We start from the raw sequence: 22,993 nt of genomic DNA on the forward strand, positions 1-22,993 counted from the left end.
TAGGGTTATGATCTCTTCCTTTCTGCTCAATACGACAGAAATGAAAGAATGAATTTGTACTCCCTAATTGATTACTACAATCTGTATCTATCTTTAACATAGAATTAGCTGCATTGTGATTTATACTCCAGAATTATTCAATTTAAGATCAACCTCGTAAATTTTAATCATATTGCACCAATACTCCTACGTTGAGATAAGAACATGATTATACATACCAAAGCCCCATATTAAAAATCAAAATTTAGCACCTCCATTATGCAACCACATTATTCGTCGCAAATAAGTATATTTACGCATATTATGATGCATATTCACACAACTCGTATACATGAAAAGTTATTAAAATCAGACAAAATTATTGCAATAAGGAAAAAAAAACAACTTTATTATATATGTTAGTAATGAATTACAAATATTTCTACAAAGAATGCTCAATACTTCATATAATCTTCGAATATTTCTTATTACAAGTTAATACATTTTGACTCGAACATGATAAACAAAAGCTGACACGCTGATTACTACATTTATGAAAATATAGTACGTTTCCATTCATCTGTTTACTTGTTTTTGTTGGAATAAAATCATTTTTTTTTCTTTCATGAAATAAGAATTTTGCTGCGAAAGCAATATCTCTAACAATAATTAATACATTACGTCAACTCTGGAATGAGTATTTATCAAATATGATATCAAAATCAAAAATTAGTTGTTTTTTATGAGTAAAAACGATGTAAATTGATTATTTGACTAATTATCAAATACTTTGATTTTCCAAATTTTTTTCGAAATTGATTTTTTCATGTGAAAATTCAAATTGTTTAATTTCATTTTTGAAATTTTGAATTTTTTTTGGAATTTTGAGTTGATCAATTCAGCAGAATTGATAATGCTATTGCTTTAGGGCATACCACAAGGTGATGAATAAAAGGTGAACATTAACAAATTATTTTAAATCACAAATATCATCCTCATCAACTTTAATTCTAAAAAGAACTGTACTGAATTATGAAAATGCATGATTTACATTATTAAAATCTTTGAATGAAAATAGTACAAGATAAGTTTTTATTCATTTTTAATTAGATTTAAACGAAAAACTACTCCATATTAAAATTTAAGTCGAGAAATCGTATTTTGTTCTTATTTGTTAGCATTTTGTAGACATTCTAATCTTGAATTAATTTGTTACATGATATTATTAACAAATTTAACTGAAAAAATATGTTAATATGGAATAAACCATGATTATATAAGCTATCAATGCTATATATACATATGTAAAAGATTCATATTAACTCAATTAACAAAAATGATAGATTTTCATAAAGGTTCAATCTAGGTTCGTCCGAAAATTTTGATTTTGATATAGAAGACATAGTTTCATATACATAATTAAATTTTCAAACAAATTTGATCATACCATTTATTAAGCAGGATAGTATATTAATTACTATCAGTATAAAAATATAAAAATGATTATATTTAATTATTGCATAATTTAGTCAAAGAGTTATAAGCCTCAAGTGATCGTTATCACCTTCAATGCACGTATACTTTATTGATTCATAGATATTTAATCTATGTTTGACATGTTGTTGTCGTCATTCGTTTTGTTCCCATTCTTCCTAAGTTAGAATTAGAGAATACACCATCCACATCATCTAATTTGGTCCTCAGCGATAGATTGGTTCATTTTGGAGGAGTCCCATCAGACAGTTTTCGAGCACCAAATATCAAATTTTAATGTATACAAATCTTTAGTGATTTATCTCTTTTATGATGAGTAAAAGGTTTCTGCTCATCAACATTTGATTTCCGACATATATGATTTCTAATTGCAATTATTTACTTTCTTTTTATAATCTAACTCTGTGACTCATACCATAAATTAATTATTGGAAAGTGTCAATATGTTTGGCACAACGCATGGCGGAAGATACCAAACCATGCAGGGAATATGATACATTTAAGATCTCCGAACTTTTTTTCCAAAAATTTTCTATCGTTGCCCTACCTCTTTACAATATGTACTTTGAGGTTAAAAATTTTTGCCTTGAGATGAGAGTATATATTCCATGAATAAACTTTGAAGAATAGTTGAATTCAATCGTATGTAACTAAATTTAATTTCCAGCATAAATTTTACCCATAAAATAACGTGTTTTACAGTCATTATCGACAAATTTGCAACATATTCAAATTTTTATACATTAGATTACTCTCTATACTACAACGATCATTATTCAATTGCGATTATGGCGAATTTTATTCATTATTTTTGAATGTCAGAAAATAAGTTTCAATTCCTTTTTGACATTCAAAAACGCATAAAACACCATAAACTTATGCTCAAGGAGCTTAATTCTGCCATTAATCCAGAGTTACAGAAGTATGATGAAGAGATTTCAGAATATTTCATCTCAATGCAAGCGTCAAATAAAATTATACACGATATTATGAACAACAGTAAGGGAAAATCGGTATCTGAGATATTAAATGGAGTCCAAATGACGTATCATATTTCAGAAGATTATTCAATGTGCGATAACATCCAAAAATGCGTCGAAAACTCACTAGATGTCATACGATATAAAGCAATATCTGATAAATACACCTCGTTCTGCATTGTTCCATCTTTATTTAGATATCTTTGGTGCAAAGAAGACGTAGAATCATACCTATCATTTGTTTTTGAGTCAGAAGAATCGGTTCAAGTTGAATTAATCAAATGTTTAATTACACATCCATTTATAATTTCTTATTTTCGTGCTTCTCTACAACCTCTTTACAGAAAGTTCGATAATCTACCACAAGAACAAGTTGTTGATGAAACAATTAAGTCTTTACTCGAATATGTCGAATTAATTCCTGACTTTTTCATGAAAATACTGAAGCATTTCCATAATCCAAGAGTTATCTTTGTTGATATCTTCCTTCGCGCATACATTCTTGATCCTTTCCTCTTTGGTTGCTGTAGATATGAATTTCAATTGTATCACAGTGATTTCTTTGGAAAATACTTTGACTTCCTTAAGGAATACTTTTTTAGTGAGGCTAGCTTATCATTCATTATAACATTATTATCAACAAAGTCTGTTTTACTTTCTCCTTCAATGAAACTGTTTCAAGATGTTACATTAGAGTATGGAGATAGATATATGGTTGGACCAGAGGAATCAGACTTCTTAGAATCCATTTGCACAGTCAATTCCTCAAATTATACTTATTTGTATAAGAAACAGCCAATGAAGCCACTTCCAGATCCAATATCATCACTTCCTCCATTTGTTGATTCTGTTATCAGGCTGCTAGAGAACTCAAACATGGTTTTAGCCGAAGGAAATAATTTTTCAAAGTCAGCCATCACTCAAATTGTAGAATTAGGAGCTCCACATCTTCTTCCAGAACTAGATCAGATTTCTAATGATCTTGCCAAGCTTGAAATCGGTGATTTATGTCAAATGATTGAAGTTAAGTTAAAGTATCAAGAAAACTACATTCAAGCAAGAATTAAAGATATAGTTGCAAGATACTCAAGTCAATCTTCTCTAATCAGAATGTATACCCAAGTTTCAAAGTCAATTATTGAAAATGCAAAAGTTTTAGCATTCTTAGAGAACCCAACAGATAAGCCCGAAAACATAAACTGCTCAAGAGCCAAAGTAACTGTCGATTTACTTGATACAATGTCTAATTTCATGTGGGAAACAGATTTAGACAAAGCAGCACTTGTTTTCTACAATTCTGATGTAATAGAGGATAAAGATCCATTTATAACGAAATGCAAAGGGAAACTTAGCGAATTAAAGTTCTTTGCAAACGAATTATCTTTAATTGTAGATGGAGCTTCACCACTGGCCATGGCCGACCACATTATCACTGCCATGGGTTGGTTGAGCGAATACATCTTCTCCTGCGGCCAAGAAGAAGCAGGTGCCGACCAAATTGTTCCTTTAACGATTCTTGCGATAACTGTAGCAAGACCAGCTCATTTGGGAAGTTTGGTTGCTATTTTAGATGATTATTTGATGCCAATCAATGAGAGAACACCAATTTTCTCTCATACAGAAACATTTTTTGTTTCGACATTCATTGCTGCATCAAACTACATTCTTGACAAGGCAAGGGAAGTTATTGAGAATCCGTTCTCTCCTTCAAAGTTTAATGATTGAAGTCTAATATATTTTATATCTATCTTTCACCAAAATAAATTCACTATTGTATTTTCATTCTTTTTTCCAAAAATTTTCATTTGAACTTTTTTTTATTGATCTGATGAAACTGCTCACTCATTTGATATAATTGGAAGTCATATTTGGGAAGTATTAGAAGCGCTTGCTTATTGTCATACTTAGAAATATCATTGGAATAGATAATTTTGGGTGAATTACTCTTCAATCAGTGATTATGAAAACCATAAATAAAAATAGCTCGATTTCCTATTTCTTAAGCATGGAAGCAAATGCTACTTTGCGCATGCACTTATATGACAATAAACTTTGATACTATTATGCTAAAATACCTATTTTGCGAGCTCGGACAACGTTCAGATCTGGCATCATAACAACAGAATAAAATTTTCTTAACCATCAGCGAGTAATTTTGCATTACTATTGTAACTAAGTTTAATGCTAGATTTTTAGGAGTTCGAGATTTGATTTTATTTGTCACTTTTACAAAGATTTTATTTGAATGACAATCACTGTAAACCTTGCAGTAGGGTTTCTAATAGTGCTTGTCGTTTCATTTATTTCGATGCTTTCTGTTCTAACATACTGCGTGCTCATCAAACTTGAAAAAGAAACATCAGAAGTGATACAACAGATGGATATTGAAATGGATAAAATTGATAAAGAGTCAACTCAACATGATGAACACGGTAACCCAATTCTACATTCATATGAAGATGAAGATTTCGTCTTTTAAGCACATTTTATACTATTATTTCTGATGTCATTTTAACGGCTTATCAAGTCATTCATTTGTTATAACCCCTTAGTCATACGATATTATTACCATGAATGTTAAAGTTTAAATAAAAATATACTATCTATCCTTCATATTAAATCAAGCTTTAACAATCAATAATTTAGGATATAATAATAATCATACACTACATAATGCAATAATGTTTCACATATTATTTTTCAAATATAAGAATATTTATATGAATTTTGATTATGGATCTGTCGAAAATTCTAGTACCCTAGATAATTTTAATTTAGTACATATATATTGTAATAATATAATGCAAAAACATCTTAAAAGTCATTTGTAAAGGAGCGTAATGAAAAATAATCTGTTTCTGATGCCTATTTGTACATTTTAAAAGCTATTTATTGTGGATATTTTAAACTAAATATTGAAGTTTTTTGTTGCAATTTCACGATTCAAAATTTTGAATATCAAAGGTGACATTGAATTACAAAAAATTCAAAAGTTTTCAATGAGTTCTGTAGAGGAATTAACAATCGAAAAGATCCGAGAGGTTATTCGTGATACAACTACCTTTGATCAGGATGTTCAAAACGAAAACACTCGAATTTCCGACATTTGGTATTCCAATCCCGAATATTATCGATTTTGCATTGAACTATTCAACGCACATCATAATTTAAAGGAAGTATTCTTAGCCGCCATTACAGCAACTCAAATGGTCCAGTTATATTACAGTGTTCTCGGTGATAAACTCTCCGAAATTTATAATTCAGCTGCTCAATTACTTATCGATGGCATAGATGATGAACAATGCGTCTGTCAGCTCCTCCGTCTTCTTGCAATCATTTCTTTTTATAATATAGAGTTTTTCAACCTTCCAATTCTTGATTCGTTTTCTCTTGAGTATAAATACATTTTCTTCACATCATTCGATGAAGTATGCGAGCGCGTTACAAGTCTTGAAGTTACAAATATTTTCTTGCAACTTACAGAGCCAATTTTAGCCGAATCAGATCCGAGCCCACAATGGCTTAGATTACTCGCTACAGTTACTAAGAATGAATCCAACATGGGAGAAATGCTCCAATTCATGCCTAAAATCGAATCAATCCTTAATGATCCCGATTGTTTTCCTGGATTATGCTCTGTATTAACAAGCGCCCTCTATTTCGAGTTCATCAACATATCAGAACAAGAGAAACAGTTCCTACAGAACCTTATTACCGCTGTATTGATTGCAGCCACGAATTTACTTAGTTCTCCAAATGTAGACCTCAATGAGATCTCCTCTGTCTTCCAGATCTTCGGAGAAATCGTAGATTACGGTGGCGGAGAAGAATTCAACCTCGGACCGGAAAATATCGAATTCTTTACACAGATCTTGAACAGAATGCTTGAAATTGCAGAGCTTGTTAATGAAGCCAACACAGATTACATCGGATTCATCCAGAAGCTCTGTTCTCTCTTTTCAAGTCTTTATACTTCGGCTCTCTCGAAAAACTATCAATACACAGAATTTCCTTACACAGAACAGTTCGAACATATCATCGCGTTGCTGTTTAATACGATAAACATCATTAACCAGGAAAATTCTGAGTTTAATAAGAAAGAATTTGCAGAAGTCATATCAGAACTCACGAAAATACCTACAGAATACCAACCACTATCCAAATACCTTATCGAATTTCTCCTGAAAGATGCAGAATACGCAACATTTTTCTTTACAGCTCATATTCCAGTTGCTTATCGCCGCCACGTTGCACAGCCCATCGCCCAGTTCATTATTGACAATTACTCGGAGCATGACCCATTTGCTCTACCTTACGCCCTTAATTTCCTTGCATCAAGTATTTATCTGCTTTCTTCCCACCAATTACAAGCAGCTACGACCATTGCATGGAATATATTTGTCCAGAACTCAACATACGACAATGCATTGTTCATAAACATCATTGTTAAGAATCTCCAATTACAATTTGCCCAAAACAACATTTACAGAGAGGAAATCATATCAATAGGCACATCAGCACATTCCTATCTCATCATTCCTTTCTATACTACCTTAATGATGCCAATTCCATGGGTAAATGATCCAGATTCTCGACAAATGTTGTTTAACGAGGCATTGGAACTCGTTGTTGGCAAAATTAGTATGAAACAAGATTTAGTGAAGGTTTACCAGTTCCTTTCTATGTTTGTTTCTCATTTGGACAACGAATTAAAGACAATTGCCGAAGGAGAAGTTATTTTGTACAACCAGGAAAAGGAAAACTACAAACAGAAACGTATCCTTCTGTTTACAACCATCAGACAACACATTATGTCCATTTTCGAGTTACTTGGAGATTCATTGTATCCTGACAACGAAGAAGCGGTCCAAAAAGCCTGCAAACTGATGAGAAGGTCAATAGAAGCCAACCTTGTCACTCCTTCATTCTCTTTGCAGTGGATGGTCAACACTTTCGAGAGAACAAGGTCGAAATACATAATTAAGATTTTCTCGAAGATAGATCTGAAGATTCTCGCAAAGATCGCTGCAGAGAAAATTATTCCTTTCCTTTCTATCGAGTATATTTCGGAAATGGACCAAGCTGGATACAGATGCGCAATTGATCTCATTGACAAGCCATTGAGAAGCATTTGGACACCGCCAACAACATTCTTTGAGGTGTTCAATCTCGAGTATATCATCAATATGCTGTCAATGCCCCAAATTGATCCGAAAATGTTTATGTTCGTGTCAGATATCTTCCAGGTAAGGGTTGCAACAGCACCTCATGAATGGGCACAGCCTATAACTGAAGTTATCCTACACAACGTATTCCATTTCTACAGTTGGGACCTGATTTCGGACGCATTGGCCGCAATTTACCAAATAACGGCCACACAGGCTGTGGATGCGGACTTCGTCAAGGGAAAAATACTGGAGTACGAACAGGACCAGGAAATCGCTGCAATGTTCAACGTGATGTTCGATTTCAGAGTTGCTTCTCTACAAGGTGTTCATGAGTTGAAGTTTAACCCGCAGGGATTGAACAGACTCGGAAAGCTCATTATAGAAAGAGCAAGACACCTTTTAACCTCAAATGAATGAAAAAATTTTATATTAATATACAAATTATCAATAAATAATGTTTTTATTTGTTTGTTGTTTAATTAACTTAACTTTTTATAATGATCTAGAGCAATCAAATGATGTTTAATGCTTAAATTATTCAAGATTTTTTTATATAATCTTCTTTTGGTTATTTTTGGAGGAGCTGTTTTGAACTGGTTAGGATCAAAAGCTGCAAACATAAATTGAACTGATGTATTATGTGAATTAGATATATCAATTCTTCCATTTACTTTATTTAAAAAAAATATCATTGATATAGCAATCAATTGCATGATTATTATCATTGTCCAATGAGTATGATATCATATTATCTGGAGAGACTAAATTACAATTCCGAAAATAATAACCTGGACCAAATCCTTCAATTGAGCCATTGTTATAACATAAATTACAATATCGGAAAAGATGAGCAAGATTGCTGAAAGTAAAGCATTCAGAATATAAATAACAAAAATTACAAAAATTTAAAGTTGAACCTTTGTGGTTGGCACGATATGAGGCATAATAAAGAGAGATATCACCGCTATTAATTTCTGAGATATTCACATTATCATGGATAATTTCGTCGCAAATAAAATAATTAATGCCTTCACTATAGATATTTGATTTTCCACTTGAGCTTATACTTGTAAAATTCAAATTAACCAAAGTGCTGCTCCCAAACCTTCCAAAAACACCTACATCGCTGCTTTCAAAATAACAAAACAGTTTTTCTCCTTTAATAAATGAAGAAGAAACATTACTTCCTGCTGTGAAATAAACAGCACCAATATTCTCATTACTAGGGATGTTGAAATTGACAAATGTACATTTATTTAACTGAATTGGTTCAGTAATAGTTACGTCATTTAAATAGATTGAATTTCTAATAAAATCGGAAAAGTAGCAATCATAAGTTGTGTATCGAGAAATATCACGTTCTATTCTATGGCTTCCTTTATTTAGACAGGCCTAGTGATGAGACAAATATTTGCCAAGCTTTATGAATAGCAAGCTTGGGTCATCAAGTGATTTTTGAATGATTTTTGTTATGAAGGATTTTTTTATCGGTTCTGACATCTAATTTTTTTTTTAAAACATGATAACTGAAAAAATAGATAAAACACCATATAGCTTTTTAAATGGGAAGGAGAAGAAAGAAATTGAACTCAATTTTAAACCAATCTTCACAGTTGGAGCGAACAATTTCCTTTATGCGCTAGATGATGACAATTCAATTCACAAGATTGACTCAACAAACGTTCAAGAAAGTCCCCAAATTAAAATTCCCGATGGTCTTACAACATTCCAAGTTGATGATAAAAAAGGCGATTTAATTTGCGCTCGTCCAGCAGATAATTCTATTTCAATCATACCAATAAAAGATTCAGAATTCCAGAATTACAGTCCTAAATTTGAAACAATAACATTTGTTGCACCAAAGAAGTATGATCCCGTTGTTCAAGGAAGTAATATCACAATTTCCAAGGATTTAAAGTATATTGCTTATACATGCAATAATGACATTTACGTCTACACGGGACCAACATTCACAGCGAAAACTAAATACCAGAAAATCTCCCAAGAAGAAAAAATTACAAATTTAATTTTGACAGAATCCGGTCTTGTTTACTATACAACAGAGAATTCTGTTTCCGTATATAACATTAATACGAAGCAGACGACCAAATTGTCCGAGAAAGGCGTCAAACCAAAGTTTGCATTTGTTTCCGAAGAAAATCTTTTCTACATCTTACAAGACAAGGAGCTTTCATACTTCACCCAAAACGCCAGCAAGCCAACAGTGATTAACCTTACTACAGAGCACGAGATTTCCATGGTGGGACCAATGGGCTCTTATATCTACATAGGAGTCAACCATTCGATCTCATACTCATTCTGCGTATACGACTTGAAGTACGGAATGCTCTGCTTCTCCGACGACTTAGGCCAGAAGACAGAATCCGTTTGTAGAATTTGGGGTGGAATGTTGCTGAGACAAGGCGCAAAAGCAACTTTGTACAGAGAATTAACACCACAAGAGAAAGTCAAAGCCGTCGTTGATCGTCATCGTTTCGAAAGAGCCCTCGAAATGGCACAAGATTTTAATTTAGGCGAAGCAACAATAGCACAAGTACATCGCGAATACGGTGATGAACTCTATTCACGCAGAGAATACGATGCAGCTATCGACCATTACATAAAAACCGTCAGATTTACAGAACCTTCACATGTCATTGCAAAATACGTTGATCCTCATCATGCAAAGAATTTAGCGAGATACTTACAGGCAATTCCTAACGAATTGAAGAGCAAACAGCACACAACTCTCTTATTTAATTGTTATACAAAAGAAAAGGCTGGTAAAGAGCTCGAAAAGTTCGTAGAAGGATTGATTGCTAACGCTAACACTGATGAGAAGAGTTTCGATGTAGAAACAGGTGTAGATGTGTTAAAGAGAAACGGATATGAAGAATTAGCTGAAAAGTTGGCTAAAGCATACAAGAAACACTCCTTGTACATGTCATTATTGTACGAACGCCAGGAGTACCGCCAGATGCTCAAATATATCAAGACATTGCCAGGAGAAGAAGTTCAACCAAAATTACAAGAGTACGGAACTGAAATTATCTCAAAGTACTCCGAGGGACATGAAGAACTCATCTCCTTCGCAACATCCTGCTGCACAGAAGGTCTTAAATTCACTGGCGAAGATTTGCCACAAAAATTAGATCCTTCTGCTCTTTACCCGATCTTCGTAAAGTCACCTGAAGAGCACTTCAAATTCCTTTACAACCTCAAAGGAAAGATCTCGTTGAACGAACAATGCTGGAATACTTTAATTGAACTCGCATTGAGGATTAAATCTCCTAAAGTCGATGAATTGCTTAACGACCCACAAACAAGATATACCCGCGAACAGGTTATCATCTATTTGAACGCGTTCGGCCACAAAGAAGGTCTACCGCATCAATATGAGGAATTGAAGCTCTATCCATTCCTCTTGCATTCAGCTCCTCCTAACGAAGTTCTCTCGATCTGCAAGAAGTATGGCCAGGAAATGCCGAAATTGTGGTCTGATGGCTTAATTGCTTTGGCAGATTCAGATTGCTCAGAGGAAACACTCTCAGAATTCCTCGACGAACTCATGGAAACAGGAACAATTCCTTTCCTCACAATTCTAACCGTTTTGAGAACACACGGAAAACATTCTTTCGCAGCTGTCTCAAAACTTGTCAAAACCGTTTTCTCTACAGAACAAGCGAAATTAAGAGAAGCGAACGAAAAGAAGAACAAGTCTCTTGAAACGGCCGCAGCTAATAGAGCTGAGACAGAGAAGTTGTTAACAATGAATTACGTCGTTCAAGCAGAGAATAAATGCGCTGATTGCGGTGAATCTATTAATGGTAACGCCGTTCACTTCCTTTGCGGACATTCGTACCATTCTCACTGTGTTACAGGATCATTCTGCCCGAACTGCAAGCATAAACTTGAAGAAATCCTTATGTTGAAGAAAGAGAAATTAGAAAAGGCAAGAGAAGATGCTGATGTGCATTCGTACAACTTTGATGCTATGCTCAAAGATATTTCGGCATCGTTATTTGTTGGCGGCGTATCTATTGAGCCATCAAACGATGTTAACGAATTAGACGACGTGGAGACCTTGTTAAAGAAAATTAAAAACAAATCGCAAGAGTAAAGAACTTTTCATTATATTTCTTATATTAATCTGTCTTTTTTCCTGTACAAATTTTTATTCAACATTTATTTAATTGAACAATAGTGAAAATTATATAAGATTATTAAAGTATGGCTCATATAAATGCGTTTTATGTATGAATAATAGAAGTTTAAGATCAATAAGATAATCTGTGAATCTGTCAGTTCATAGATCTAAGGAAATTAATACATAAAACATGCAATTTAAGATATATACATTCAACATTTATAATAAACAAGAGAGAATTTAATATTTTATGTAACGGCGTAATTTCTCATATTTGGCAAATAAAAAGAAATAAGCTCGTAATCGGTAAGCGAATGGAGGAAAAAATAATCTATATAAAACAAAATAGCAAACAATTTATATCTACGAAAGTTAAAATATATCTTATTAAAATCAAACTCATTTGTGGGTGTTAATGCCAGTAAACATGGCGTCGCGGAACCAGTTGCGGCAATCTTCGAGTTGTGACTTGAGAGATTGATTTAAACTTTCTGCTTGCTCTGCTTTTTGTTTTAATGTCGTAAATACCAAACGGAGTTGATCATTCTCTTGTGCGAGGTTCTGACCTGCTGTTGGTGCTGGTGAGCTTTTCTGAACCTGTTGAATTGGTCTAACATTTAAATTATTTGTTGGGAAAGGATTTTCTGGTTGTTGTTGGAAGAAGGATGGCTCGAATGTTGGGCTACCCGAGAAGAGGAAGTTATCAGTCTCGTTAAAGCCTGCGGCGAAACTTTCATCTTGATCGAACTCGAAATCCCAGCCAGACATTTGTTAATAACGGCTTTGTTGTCACTTTTAGCCGAAAAGTTTATCTCAAAATAAGATGTCGGTGCTTATTAATAAGTATAACAACTGCCATATATATGTTTCATTAAATTTGCCAGGTGTATGTTTTTAATCACAATATTTTACTTTATTCAAAAAGTGCCCATTAATTTACTATCGTTTTTAACTTTTTAGTAAATCTATCTTTATATCACTCAATTAATATGTTATCTGATTTTCTGCTATTATTGAATTGAATTAAATAAGTTTGCTACTTGTAATATTTAGCGGTAAATAAGATTTTGTATATATCGATTATGAAATTATGCTAAATCATGATTTAACTCAATTGAGATGACGACAGAATATTTGAGAGTGTTTTTCGGTTTTATTAACGGAATTTTGCAAATTACCTCAGACTTTTTAGAGGATTGAGTTGCCACTCAATCCTCTGAAATAGTCTGTGGTAATTTTTAGTCTCTACACTATTTCAATATAAGCTCCATTTTTAAACAGTTTTTAAAAATCGAGCATTGAAAAGTGTGATGAGACTTTACAATTAATATGGATTTTTTCTGAGGAAAATTGTTCGGATGTTTTCACATTAATTTTGGGTTATTTAAATTAGTTATCTAAGAACATATACATTTATATTGACAATTACCGCTTTCAATTTGATGACATTTTTATCGTCAAAATGAGATATTAGCCTAAAAAATAAACAAATAAGCTCATCATTACCATAAAAATAAGAATAATTGCATAGATTTAAATTTCGCTGAAGCCCGCCAAAAAGATTCTCTAGGAGTAAATCCTTGCTAATTTATTACAGCTATTTTATTATAAACAATTTCTTACAAAATGGTTTTGTCATTTACATTTTAGATGAATTATCTTGTGTAATCAGACTCTTTAGGCGGTCAATTTTTATTCTTAATTTTGCACAGCTTTTCAATTAATGAATGAAACTGCTTCATTATGCTATATTGCTGGGAATTTTACTTTGAATCACTTCAATACTTTTACATCATTGGACAGTAGATGAAATATTACCTGCCACTTTTCTGAATAGACATATTCCCAATTTGAACGTAGAACAAATTGAAATATTATTAGTTTTGTGATTGATTGAGCAAATTTATGATATTTTCCAGGTCCACATTATTTTCTAAGAGAAATAAATGAATATTTTAAGCAATATCCTAGAAACAATGCAATATCGTATCCTTGCTGAATTAATTTCCTCTGATGATACAGCAATTATCAATTAGCATTGAGAAAAATTGCCAAAATAACTCATTATACCAGTCAAAATGATATATTTTCCATCCAAATTAATTTTCAAAATATTAAGCGAATTCATCACATTTTTCCAAGATAGCCAAATAAGACATAGTTTAGATAATCCGGATACATCCATAAAATGTTAATTTACGATCATTGAATCTTCGTTTTAGATTCAAAGTAAGTTTTATTGTGTTATCACTTTATTTAGAAGGTCACCACAGGGGTGAAGTCCATTCGAGCCATGTTTACAAACATTCAGCCTTTCATTACATATTCTGTTTCATTGATATAGGATTTAGAGATTTTATGGAACACTCTTTAAATACTCAATATAATAGTGTTCTTTGCCCTAGTAAATTTCCCAAAAACTCAATATTCTGTATTTTCGTTTTAATATCTTTCGGAATTCATATATGTTCCATATCTCATTGCATTTAGTCTTATTTTCATATTAATTTCTTTCAAATATCGATCCAATAATCGAAAATATCTGAAATATCAGGAAAAATCAACAGTTTGAGTCTGCCAAATATATTGGTATTGATGTACTCATAACCCTAATTATAAAAGAAGAAAATGTAAGAAAAATCATGTTTTTCAGAGAACGAGTCAGATGCTGAATAAATCGATCTGGCAGAAGGTATCAAAACTAAAAGAGTTTTCAAAGTCTCCGGAGCCACTTTGCTGCCTTGAAGTCCAAAAGATAGGCAAATCAAAAACTTCCCCTGTAACTGTAGTTGTCGATGATTATAATATTTATTTACTTACAAAACACATTTTCAAAGGCAATCTTAACGTCACTCACACAATAAAGTTCACAGATTTGAAACAGGTCGTCTTGCATGATGAAAGCAAGCTTACTCTTGGTTCAGTTCAAAAAAGTGTTACTCTAAACTCAGAATACGCTAAATTTATCTTCAAAAGAATTGTCGCACAAGTCAAATCAATGCTTCTCCCTTCCGAAATGCCAACAATCGAAGATCGTCAGCGTATTTGCGGAGAAATCGAACCAGCTGGCAATTCATTTTTACTCCGATTTGGATTACTCACACAGAAGCCAAATCCACAACCAAACAACCAATTCTATCAGGATCTTGAAGAAGCTTACATTTATCCGACAAAACAAGGAGAACTAGATCTGACATTACTTACAGATGCAGCTCCATTCATGAAAACACTTTTGGATTCATTGCATGCCGATCCTACCATTAATTCTGTTATTATTCCAAAGAATCATCATAATGCAACATTTTGGAAGACAGTTTCTAAATTCCTGAGAACAAATTCAACAATTGAATCAATCATTACAGAAGATGGCGTTGATAACGACTTCCAATGTGTCATTGAAGCTTTATCCGCAAATCCAAAGTCAAAACTTCGTTCCCTCATCTTCCTTGACAGTTCAACCCTTACTAAAGACCTTTCAGTTGTTATTGCCTCCACTTTCTCAATCCGACCAATTAAATGTATCGGATTTTACGGAGGAATGCAGAACAACTGCTTCGAAGCCTTCGTACAAGAAGCAAACCGATATCCTTTCTTTGAATCCGCTACAAGGCTCGAATTGGACTCAATTTCAAAGGGAAATCCAATTCCGACGATTCTTAAGATGAAATGGCTCCAAGAGATTCGTATCCTTGCCTGCCAGATCAACGTCAACGATATCATGCACATGGCCTCAGAACTCAAATCTTTGAAGTCAGTTCACGTAACAAATCTGAAATCGACCGATAAAATTGACAGTTACGAAATTCCAAATACACTAGAACAACTCTCGATTACGGAATGCAAATTTAGCAAGAATTCTTTGTCTAGTCTTTGGGCGAATATCATGAAACATCATCCGACATCAAACGCCTTCGATTTCATACTTAACTCTATCAAGGCCGACTTCGACGATTTATTCTACGTAATGAATACCGCTGGATTCTCTCCTTACTTGAAGAGTTTCACATGGAAGAAGAACCAGACAGATTCAGAGTTTTTCAAGGCCATTTCGGACTTCCCCAACCTCGAAATCGTCAATTTAACGCAGTCTCTTAATACAAAAGCGCTTGATGCTTGTGCAAATTTCATATTCAGGTGCACGAGCCTCAAGAGACTTATAATTGACGGCCGAAAGAAGAAAGCATTAGGCAATGATATCATTCCTCTCTTCAAACTCCTTGGAAGAGGAAATACGAATTTTGAATACGTATCTTGCCAGCAACAAGACTTAACTGACGAGAGTTTACCAGATATTGCAGATTTCCTATTCGAAAACAAGAAGATTTCATCTGCAAATTTCGAAAATAATAATTTTTCGAATGTAAACTCAATCAAGTCATTCTATGAGAAGATTATGCATCGTGGAACACCTCTTTCCATGCCATTCCCATCACATCTCATCAAGAAATTGCAAAAGAAGAATTTAATTTCAGATGACGACATTTCTTACATCAAAGAGTGCCACAACCAGATGGAAGCTGGCACAAACAACGCTGTCGAGACAATTGGCCTTGTACAGTCACGAGATGACGAATACGACCGAATTTCTGTTTCACAGGACGTCATCATGGATCTTCAAGAAGAAGTTGTTGTTCAGAAGGCTACTATTGTCATGCCAGAAGGGGATCCAGTTGATAACTTGAAGGACGAAAGCGACTGGACACTTATGACAGTTCCTATTCCCGCTCCAGACAATTCACAGCCTCTGAAAGAGATTGCAGCTTCATATTCATTTGAACAGATTTATTCTGCTTTTATTGCAGTTTAATTTTTTATTTAATTTTCGGAATTCTTTCTTTTATTTTTTATTTTCATAATATGTAAACACATGTTTTTAAATGAAATAAACATACTTTGTGTTTTATATTTCCAGCTCAACAATATAAGGAAAAAGAGAAAAACTCATTTATTTTTGGAAATTAACTTACCGATTTCGGGTATATTGAATTCAAATTTATTTTCACAATTATTGAAAGAACTCATTGAATTAAGGATTTTCATAATTTTTGCATGCTATTCATCAATGTTCGTTTTTAATGAACAGTTTTATTCATATTTGTGCGTTTACTTATACAGGCTATTTTCATCAACACTTTCATTTACCGAATACAAGTTTCAAGTATTGCACAAATCGGAATGTATATTTACTGAGATAGATGTTGGAAAATATGAAGCCAATTGTTCAACAACAATCCTACAACTATCCAAAAACAGTAGTATTGTTGATTTAACAATTTATGGCGATTTTGATTATATTGCTGGATATCCTTACTTAGGAGAGCTTGATAACCTTTTAAAACTAAAAATAATTGCACCTTTAAATTCCTTTAATGTAGAATATTGTCGAAATTGTAAAAATTTGGAAGAAATTTATATTACAACACTAGTTTTTGAAGGTAATTATCGTAAATTTAAATACGTAACACTTCCAAATATTTCAAGTGTTTTTACAAAAAATAGTCAATTTAATAATTTAACTAGATTTGAAGCGCCAAACATAACAAATCTACCAGATGGGTCTTGTTTTGAGGGTCTTAATCTTGAATCCATAATTTTAGGCCCACTACAAAGAATAGGTTCAAGAAATTTCCGATTTTCTAATATTAAGAAAATAGTGGGAATTTCAAATGTCACATCAATAGGAAATTATGCATTTTACCTAGCAATCATACCAGATTTAGATTTACCATATTTAGTTGATGCTGGAGAATATGCTTTTGGTCAATGCAAAATTGAAAAATTTGTCGCAAATTCTTTAATTATTATTCCAGCAGGTTTCCTTAGGCAGTCTTCAATTATAAACTTTTCTGCTCCTAATGCATTATCAATAGAAGCTGAATCATTTCGTGAATGCCAAAATCTAACAAATATAAATATTCCTATTGTTGAAAATGTTACAATTACTAATCCTTTTTATACTACTGGCATTTTTATGAATTGTATATCATTAAAAACAATATCTCTCCCTAATTTAAAATATATGTTTGGTGGTTCATTTTCTAATTGTGTGCAGTTAGAAAATGTAACTTTAGATGGGCTAGAAAAGATAGAAGGTTCAATATTTTCTGGATGTACATCGTTAGTATCACTCAGATTACCAAATTTAATCAACCCAAAAAATGATTTGAATATTGGAGCAATGAATTTAAAATACCTTTTCATTGGAATTAAGAATCCTTTTAATCTTGATATAACAAATTTAAAAAGTTGATTACATTAGAATTAAATGGTACTTTTGACGATTTAAAAGCTCAAAATTGCAATATAGAAGAAGTTATCGGAGATTATAAATTGCTTAATGTAGGTGATGAATATTTAAGAAATTGCAAAAGACTAAAATCGATAAATTTAGAATGAACAGCTACAATAGATTTTGCGGCTTTTGCAGGTTGTGAAAATATTGAAACATTGAATTTACTTCATGCAACAACTCTTCGATCATATTCTTTTCAGAATTGCATCAAGTTGAAATATGTTAAAGGTCCACTTGTGACAGAAGTTGGATCGCATTGTTTTAATGGATGTAATAGTTTGTCATCTGTAGAAGTTCCATCTTTAAACTCCATCGGCTATAGTGCTTTTAGTTATTGCAATTCTCTAATATATTTTAATTCTAACATATCAGGTACATATGTATTAAATGCTACCAATATTAATTCATATGCATTCTCTTACACAATAATCGAAAATTTGATAATTACTTCAACAAGTTGTTCTCTTTCTCAATATTCATTTCAAAATGTTCCAACATTAAAAACAATTTCATTTAATAATCCAACAGTTAGATCATATGCGTTTAAAGAATGTCCAAATATTACAACAATATATATTCAAGGGCAAGCAACATTTGAAGGAAATTCATTTGATAATATTGCAGTTTGTATCTATGTTGATTCTAATATTCGAATCAATGATGATTTTACATGTTCAGTATTAAGTCGAATTTATAAAATTGTTTATGTTAATGAATTATATCCAGAAGAAACTATGTGTGAAATTCCACTTAAAAAAGGATACTCCGATTATTGTCCAGAGAAACGTCCAAGTCTTAAATCTCTTCTGAATGAAAAGATTCATTCATGTGATCCAATTCCATATCGTTGCAACTCTCGACGTGAGATAATATCATTAGTATTCACTCAAAGTATGATTATAAAATGATTTTATTTTGACATTTATACATTATCAAATTTTATCAAATATATAAATATATAAACTATTTATTGGACTGAGAATGTAATTCGGAAACCACTTTTACAGTACATTTTCCCAAAATAGGTTATATTTATATGAACTACTATATTGGACATTACTAGCCTAGAAATCATCATCCTGGATTATATTCATCATTAAATTTTTTAAATCAAAATCCAAATGATTTATTTCTTCTTTTTAAATTCTTTGGTGAATTCATTCACCTATGCTTGAAGACATTATTGTCCAGAAGGCTATGGATATCAATTTCGCAAGTTTTTATCAATAGCACAATTTTTATGTTCATACGAAAAATGGGATAAAGTTTACCTCAATTTAGTAAACTTTATCATTAATCGCTTTCGGATTACATCTCGAATTATGCTTAGTTTTGAATTTCAGATTGGTTGAATCTGAAATTTAATCAAAAATTGAAAGGACCCATTGAATTGGAAGTTTTCAAATTTGTGATATGTACTCTGACCAATGTTTGTTCTTAATGAATCATTTTATTCAAAATTGTGCGTTGTGGTGTACAGGTTATTTCTATCAACACTTTCATTTACCGAGTTCAAGGTCCAAAAGTTGCACAAATCGGAATGCTTATTTACCGAGTTAGATGTTGGCAAATATGAAGCCAATTGTTCAACAAAAATCCCACAGCTATCTAAAAACAGTAGTATTGTTGATTTAACAATTAATGGCGACTTTGAAAATATTTATTCTAGTTCTAACTTAGGAGAACTTGATAACCTTCTTAGGTTAAAAATAATTGCACCTTTAAACGTATTCAATGTGAAATATTGTGAAAAGTGTACAAAATTGGAAGAAATATATATCACAACACTAGTTTTTACAAGTAATTATCGTAAATTTAAATATGTTACCCTACCAAATATATCTAATCTTTTTACAGACAATATTGAATTTCTTAATTTAACTAGATTCGAAGCACCAAATGTAACAAATTTACCTGATGTAAAGTGTTTTGAGAATCTTGTTTTAGAATCCATAATTTTAGGCCCAATACAAAGAATAGGTTCAAGTTCGTTCGAAAATTGCAATGTTAAGAGAATAGTTGGAATATCAAACGTTAAATCTATAGGAGGAAATGCTTTTAAAAATGCAATCATTCCAAATTTAGATTTACCATATTTAGTTGATGTAGGAAAATATGCATTTTACAGATCTAAAATTGAAAGTTTTGTTGCAGATACTTTAATCAATATCTCAGAGTGTTTATTTTACCAATCTTCAATTATAAATTTTTCTGCTCCAAATGCAAAATACATGGAAAGTCAATCATTTGATAGTTGCGAAAATCTAACAAATTTAAATATTCCCAATATCGAAAATTTTTCAGTTACTAACTTATTCCAATTTACTGGAATTTTTCGATTTTGTAAATCATTAAAAACAATTTATCTCCCGAAATTAAAAAACATATTAGATGGTGCGTTTTCTAGTTGCGTGCAGTTAGAAAATGTAAATTTAGACGGACTAGAAAATTTAAAAGGTTCATTATTCTATGGATGTACATCGTTAGAATCACTCAGATTACCAAGTTTAAACCAAGTAGGATCGATGATAATTAGAGCGATTAATTTAAAGTACCTTTATATTAGGATTAAAAATCCCAGTAATCTTGATATAACAAATTTGCAAAATTTGACAACTTTAGATATAAATGGTACTATAGGGTGTCCAAAGGTGCGTTTAGCACAGCGCTCTATATGAGACTATTAAAGGAGATATATGCTGATTATAAATATATAATAAAAAATATGAATATATGTATATGATGAGTATGTTGTATTTTGGCGCCATGCCGGGATATAAAATGAATTTTGAGACAAGAGGCGGTTTCGCGGGAAATTTTGGCGGGATTTTTTTCATTTTTTTAATGAATCATAAAGAAAACATCCTCGCTCTTGCAAAAAAATGCAAAGACTGTAAAAAAATCTACGAGACATTGGTAAAATGCTTCGGTATGGATGCTCCTAGCTATTCCACTGTAACGTATCATGTTAGGATGTATCACTTCATGAACAAAAAGGCGCCCATCATAAAAATTGACAAAAAATCGCCAGATCAAAGAAAAATCAAAGCAATTCTTCAAGCGCTAGATGAAGACCCAAGAGCATCACTCAGAAGGATAGAGGAGATGACAAAGATACCATGTACAACAGTCAGTTATTATCTGCACAATTATTTGAACTACAAACTAGCGTATACACGTTGGGTTCCGCACAACCTTAATTCAGTTCAAAAAAAATCTAGAGTCCAATCTTCGAAAGAGCTCCTCTCTATATTGGGTGCGTATCAATCCAAGAAGTTTCGCTTTTTAGTAACAGGGGACAAGTCTTGGTTTCAATATGCAACAGAAGCCAAAATCATGTGGATCCCGAAGGATGAAAATCCGCAAACATTCCCGAAGAAAAAAATTGACACACCAATGATGATGTTGTCGGTTTTTTGGGGCGTGAATGGCATCATCGCAATTGATATTCTTCAAAAACCTAATACGATGAATGCTCAGTATCTAATTGACAATGTTCTTACTCAAATTATCAATTCTGATGAGTTTGAGAAATCCAAACAACAAAAACAAAAGTTTGCAATTCATTTTGATAATTCAAGAGTTCACATAAGTCATAAGGTAATGAATTACTTGGTGGAAAACAATGTCAAAGTTGTTCCAAACCCAATTTATTCACCTGATATTGCACCCTCTGACTTTTATTTATTCGGCACGCTAAAAAAGAGAGCTGAAGGACGCGAATTCGCGAGTCCAGATGATCTTGAAAATTTTGTAAGAGAGCAATTTGAGCAATTTTCTCATGATGATTTAAAGCGTGTCTTTCAAGCCTGGATCGATCGCTGCGAACGCGTGATTGAATCCAATGGTGATTATATTTAAATAAACTTTATATATATGTAACTTGTTTATTTCTATTCGCAGTATTCAGGTTTGTGCTAAACACACCTTTGGACACCCTATATTAATTACATAAATGCGAAAGATTGCAATATAGAAGAAATTATTGGAGATTATAAATTGCTGCATGTGGGAGATCAAAGTTTTATGAATTGCAGAAGATTAAAATCAATAAATTTAGAATGGATCACCCAAGTATCAAGTTTGGCTTTCGCAGGTTGTGAAAATATTGAAGCTGTGAATTTATCTCAAGCAATATCTATTCATTCTGAATCTTTTCATAATTGCAAAAAATTGAAGTATGTTAATGCACAACTTCTGACATATATAGGATCAAATTGTTTTGATTCATGTACTAGTTTGTCATCTGTAGATTTTCCATTTTTAAACATAATCAATAATTGCGCTTTTCAAAATTGCATTTCTCTTAATTGTTTTAATTCTAATATATCAGGCACATTTGTGTTAAATACCACCAATATTTATTCAAGTGCATTCAAGAATGCTAAAATAGAAAATTTAGTTTTTATTTCTTCTAGTTGTTCTCTTTCTCAATATTCATTTCAAAATGTTCCAACATTAAAAACAATTTCATTTAATAATCCAACAGTTAGATCATATGCGTTTAAAGAATGTCCAAATATTACAACAATATATATTCAAGGGCAAGCAACATTTGAAGGAAATTCATTTGATAATATTGCAGTTTGTATCTATGTTGATTCTAATATTCGAATCAATGATGATTTTACATGTTCAGTATTAAGTCGAATTTATAAAATTGTTTATGTTAATGAATTATATCCAGAAGAAACTATGTGTGGAATTCCACTTAAAAAAGGATACTCCGATTATTGTCCAGAGAAACGTCCAAGTCTTAAATCTCTTCTGAATGAAAAGATTCATTCATGTGATCCAATTCCATATCGTTGCAACTCTCGACGTGATATAATATCATTAGTATTCACTCAAAATCTCATAATAAAATGAAATGTTTATTAACTAATTTTCCATCTCATGCAATCGTTTATTTCACCCCATTTATCTGAATAAA

The 22,993-nt window shown here is 32.2% G+C and overlaps 7 protein-coding genes across 7 annotated transcripts, besides 3 other annotated features; 6 read left to right on the plus strand and 1 right to left on the minus strand.

Annotated features, from left to right (window-relative positions):
• Positions 1 to 2,188: 2,188 nt before the first annotated feature.
• TVAGG3_0326270 (VPS9 domain family) lies at positions 2,189 to 4,229 on the plus strand (the record flags this gene model as incomplete). The annotated part of the gene is made up of 1 exon (XM_001325913.1): positions 2,289 to 4,178. The coding sequence occupies one exon, from the start codon at positions 2,289 to 2,291 to the stop codon at positions 4,176 to 4,178; it is 1,890 nt and encodes a 629-aa protein (XP_001325948.1).
• A 469-nt stretch (positions 4,230 to 4,698) lies between these two features.
• On the plus strand, positions 4,699 to 5,049 carry TVAGG3_0326280 (uncharacterized protein; the record flags this gene model as incomplete). Its single annotated transcript, XM_001325914.1, has 1 exon — positions 4,699 to 4,932. One exon carries the CDS (start codon positions 4,699 to 4,701, stop codon positions 4,930 to 4,932), a length of 234 nt encoding a protein of 77 aa, XP_001325949.1.
• A 393-nt stretch (positions 5,050 to 5,442) lies between these two features.
• Positions 5,443 to 9,017, plus strand: TVAGG3_0326290 (armadillo (ARM) repeat-containing protein family; the record flags this gene model as incomplete). Its single annotated transcript, XM_001325915.1, has 1 exon — positions 5,453 to 8,038. One exon carries the CDS (start codon positions 5,453 to 5,455, stop codon positions 8,036 to 8,038), a length of 2,586 nt encoding a protein of 861 aa, XP_001325950.1.
• A 123-nt stretch (positions 9,018 to 9,140) lies between these two features.
• TVAGG3_0326300 (vacuolar protein sorting-associated protein 11-like protein family) lies at positions 9,141 to 11,743 on the plus strand (the record flags this gene model as incomplete). The annotated part of the gene is made up of 1 exon (XM_001325916.1): positions 9,141 to 11,741. The coding sequence occupies one exon, from the start codon at positions 9,141 to 9,143 to the stop codon at positions 11,739 to 11,741; it is 2,601 nt and encodes an 866-aa protein (XP_001325951.1).
• A 424-nt stretch (positions 11,744 to 12,167) lies between these two features.
• Positions 12,168 to 12,536, minus strand: TVAGG3_0326310 (uncharacterized protein; the record flags this gene model as incomplete). The annotated part of the gene is made up of 1 exon (XM_001325917.1): positions 12,168 to 12,536. The coding sequence occupies one exon, from the start codon at positions 12,534 to 12,536 to the stop codon at positions 12,168 to 12,170; it is 369 nt and encodes a 122-aa protein (XP_001325952.1).
• Positions 12,537 to 14,346: 1,810 nt separating this feature from the next.
• On the plus strand, positions 14,347 to 19,246 carry TVAGG3_0326320 (ribonuclease inhibitor domain-containing protein; the record flags this gene model as incomplete). Its single annotated transcript, XM_001325918.2, has 1 exon — positions 14,434 to 16,575. The coding sequence occupies one exon, from the start codon at positions 14,434 to 14,436 to the stop codon at positions 16,573 to 16,575; it is 2,142 nt and encodes a 713-aa protein (XP_001325953.2).
• Positions 19,247 to 20,697: 1,451 nt separating this feature from the next.
• Positions 20,698 to 20,725: a terminal%2Cinverted (terminal inverted repeat of Mariner transposon ID:TVAGG3_0326330).
• Positions 20,698 to 22,001: a mobile genetic element.
• Positions 20,794 to 21,921, plus strand: TVAGG3_0326340 (Mariner transposase; the record flags this gene model as incomplete). The annotated part of the gene is made up of 1 exon (XM_051230280.1): positions 20,794 to 21,921. The coding sequence occupies one exon, from the start codon at positions 20,794 to 20,796 to the stop codon at positions 21,919 to 21,921; it is 1,128 nt and encodes a 375-aa protein (XP_051100010.1).
• Positions 21,974 to 22,001: a terminal%2Cinverted (terminal inverted repeat of Mariner transposon ID:TVAGG3_0326330).
• Positions 22,002 to 22,993: the final 992 nt, after the last annotated feature.

Source organism: Trichomonas vaginalis, chromosome V (assembly GCF_026262505.1).
Source record: "Trichomonas vaginalis G3 chromosome V, whole genome shotgun sequence".
Taxonomy (NCBI): domain Eukaryota; phylum Parabasalia; order Trichomonadida; family Trichomonadidae; genus Trichomonas; species Trichomonas vaginalis.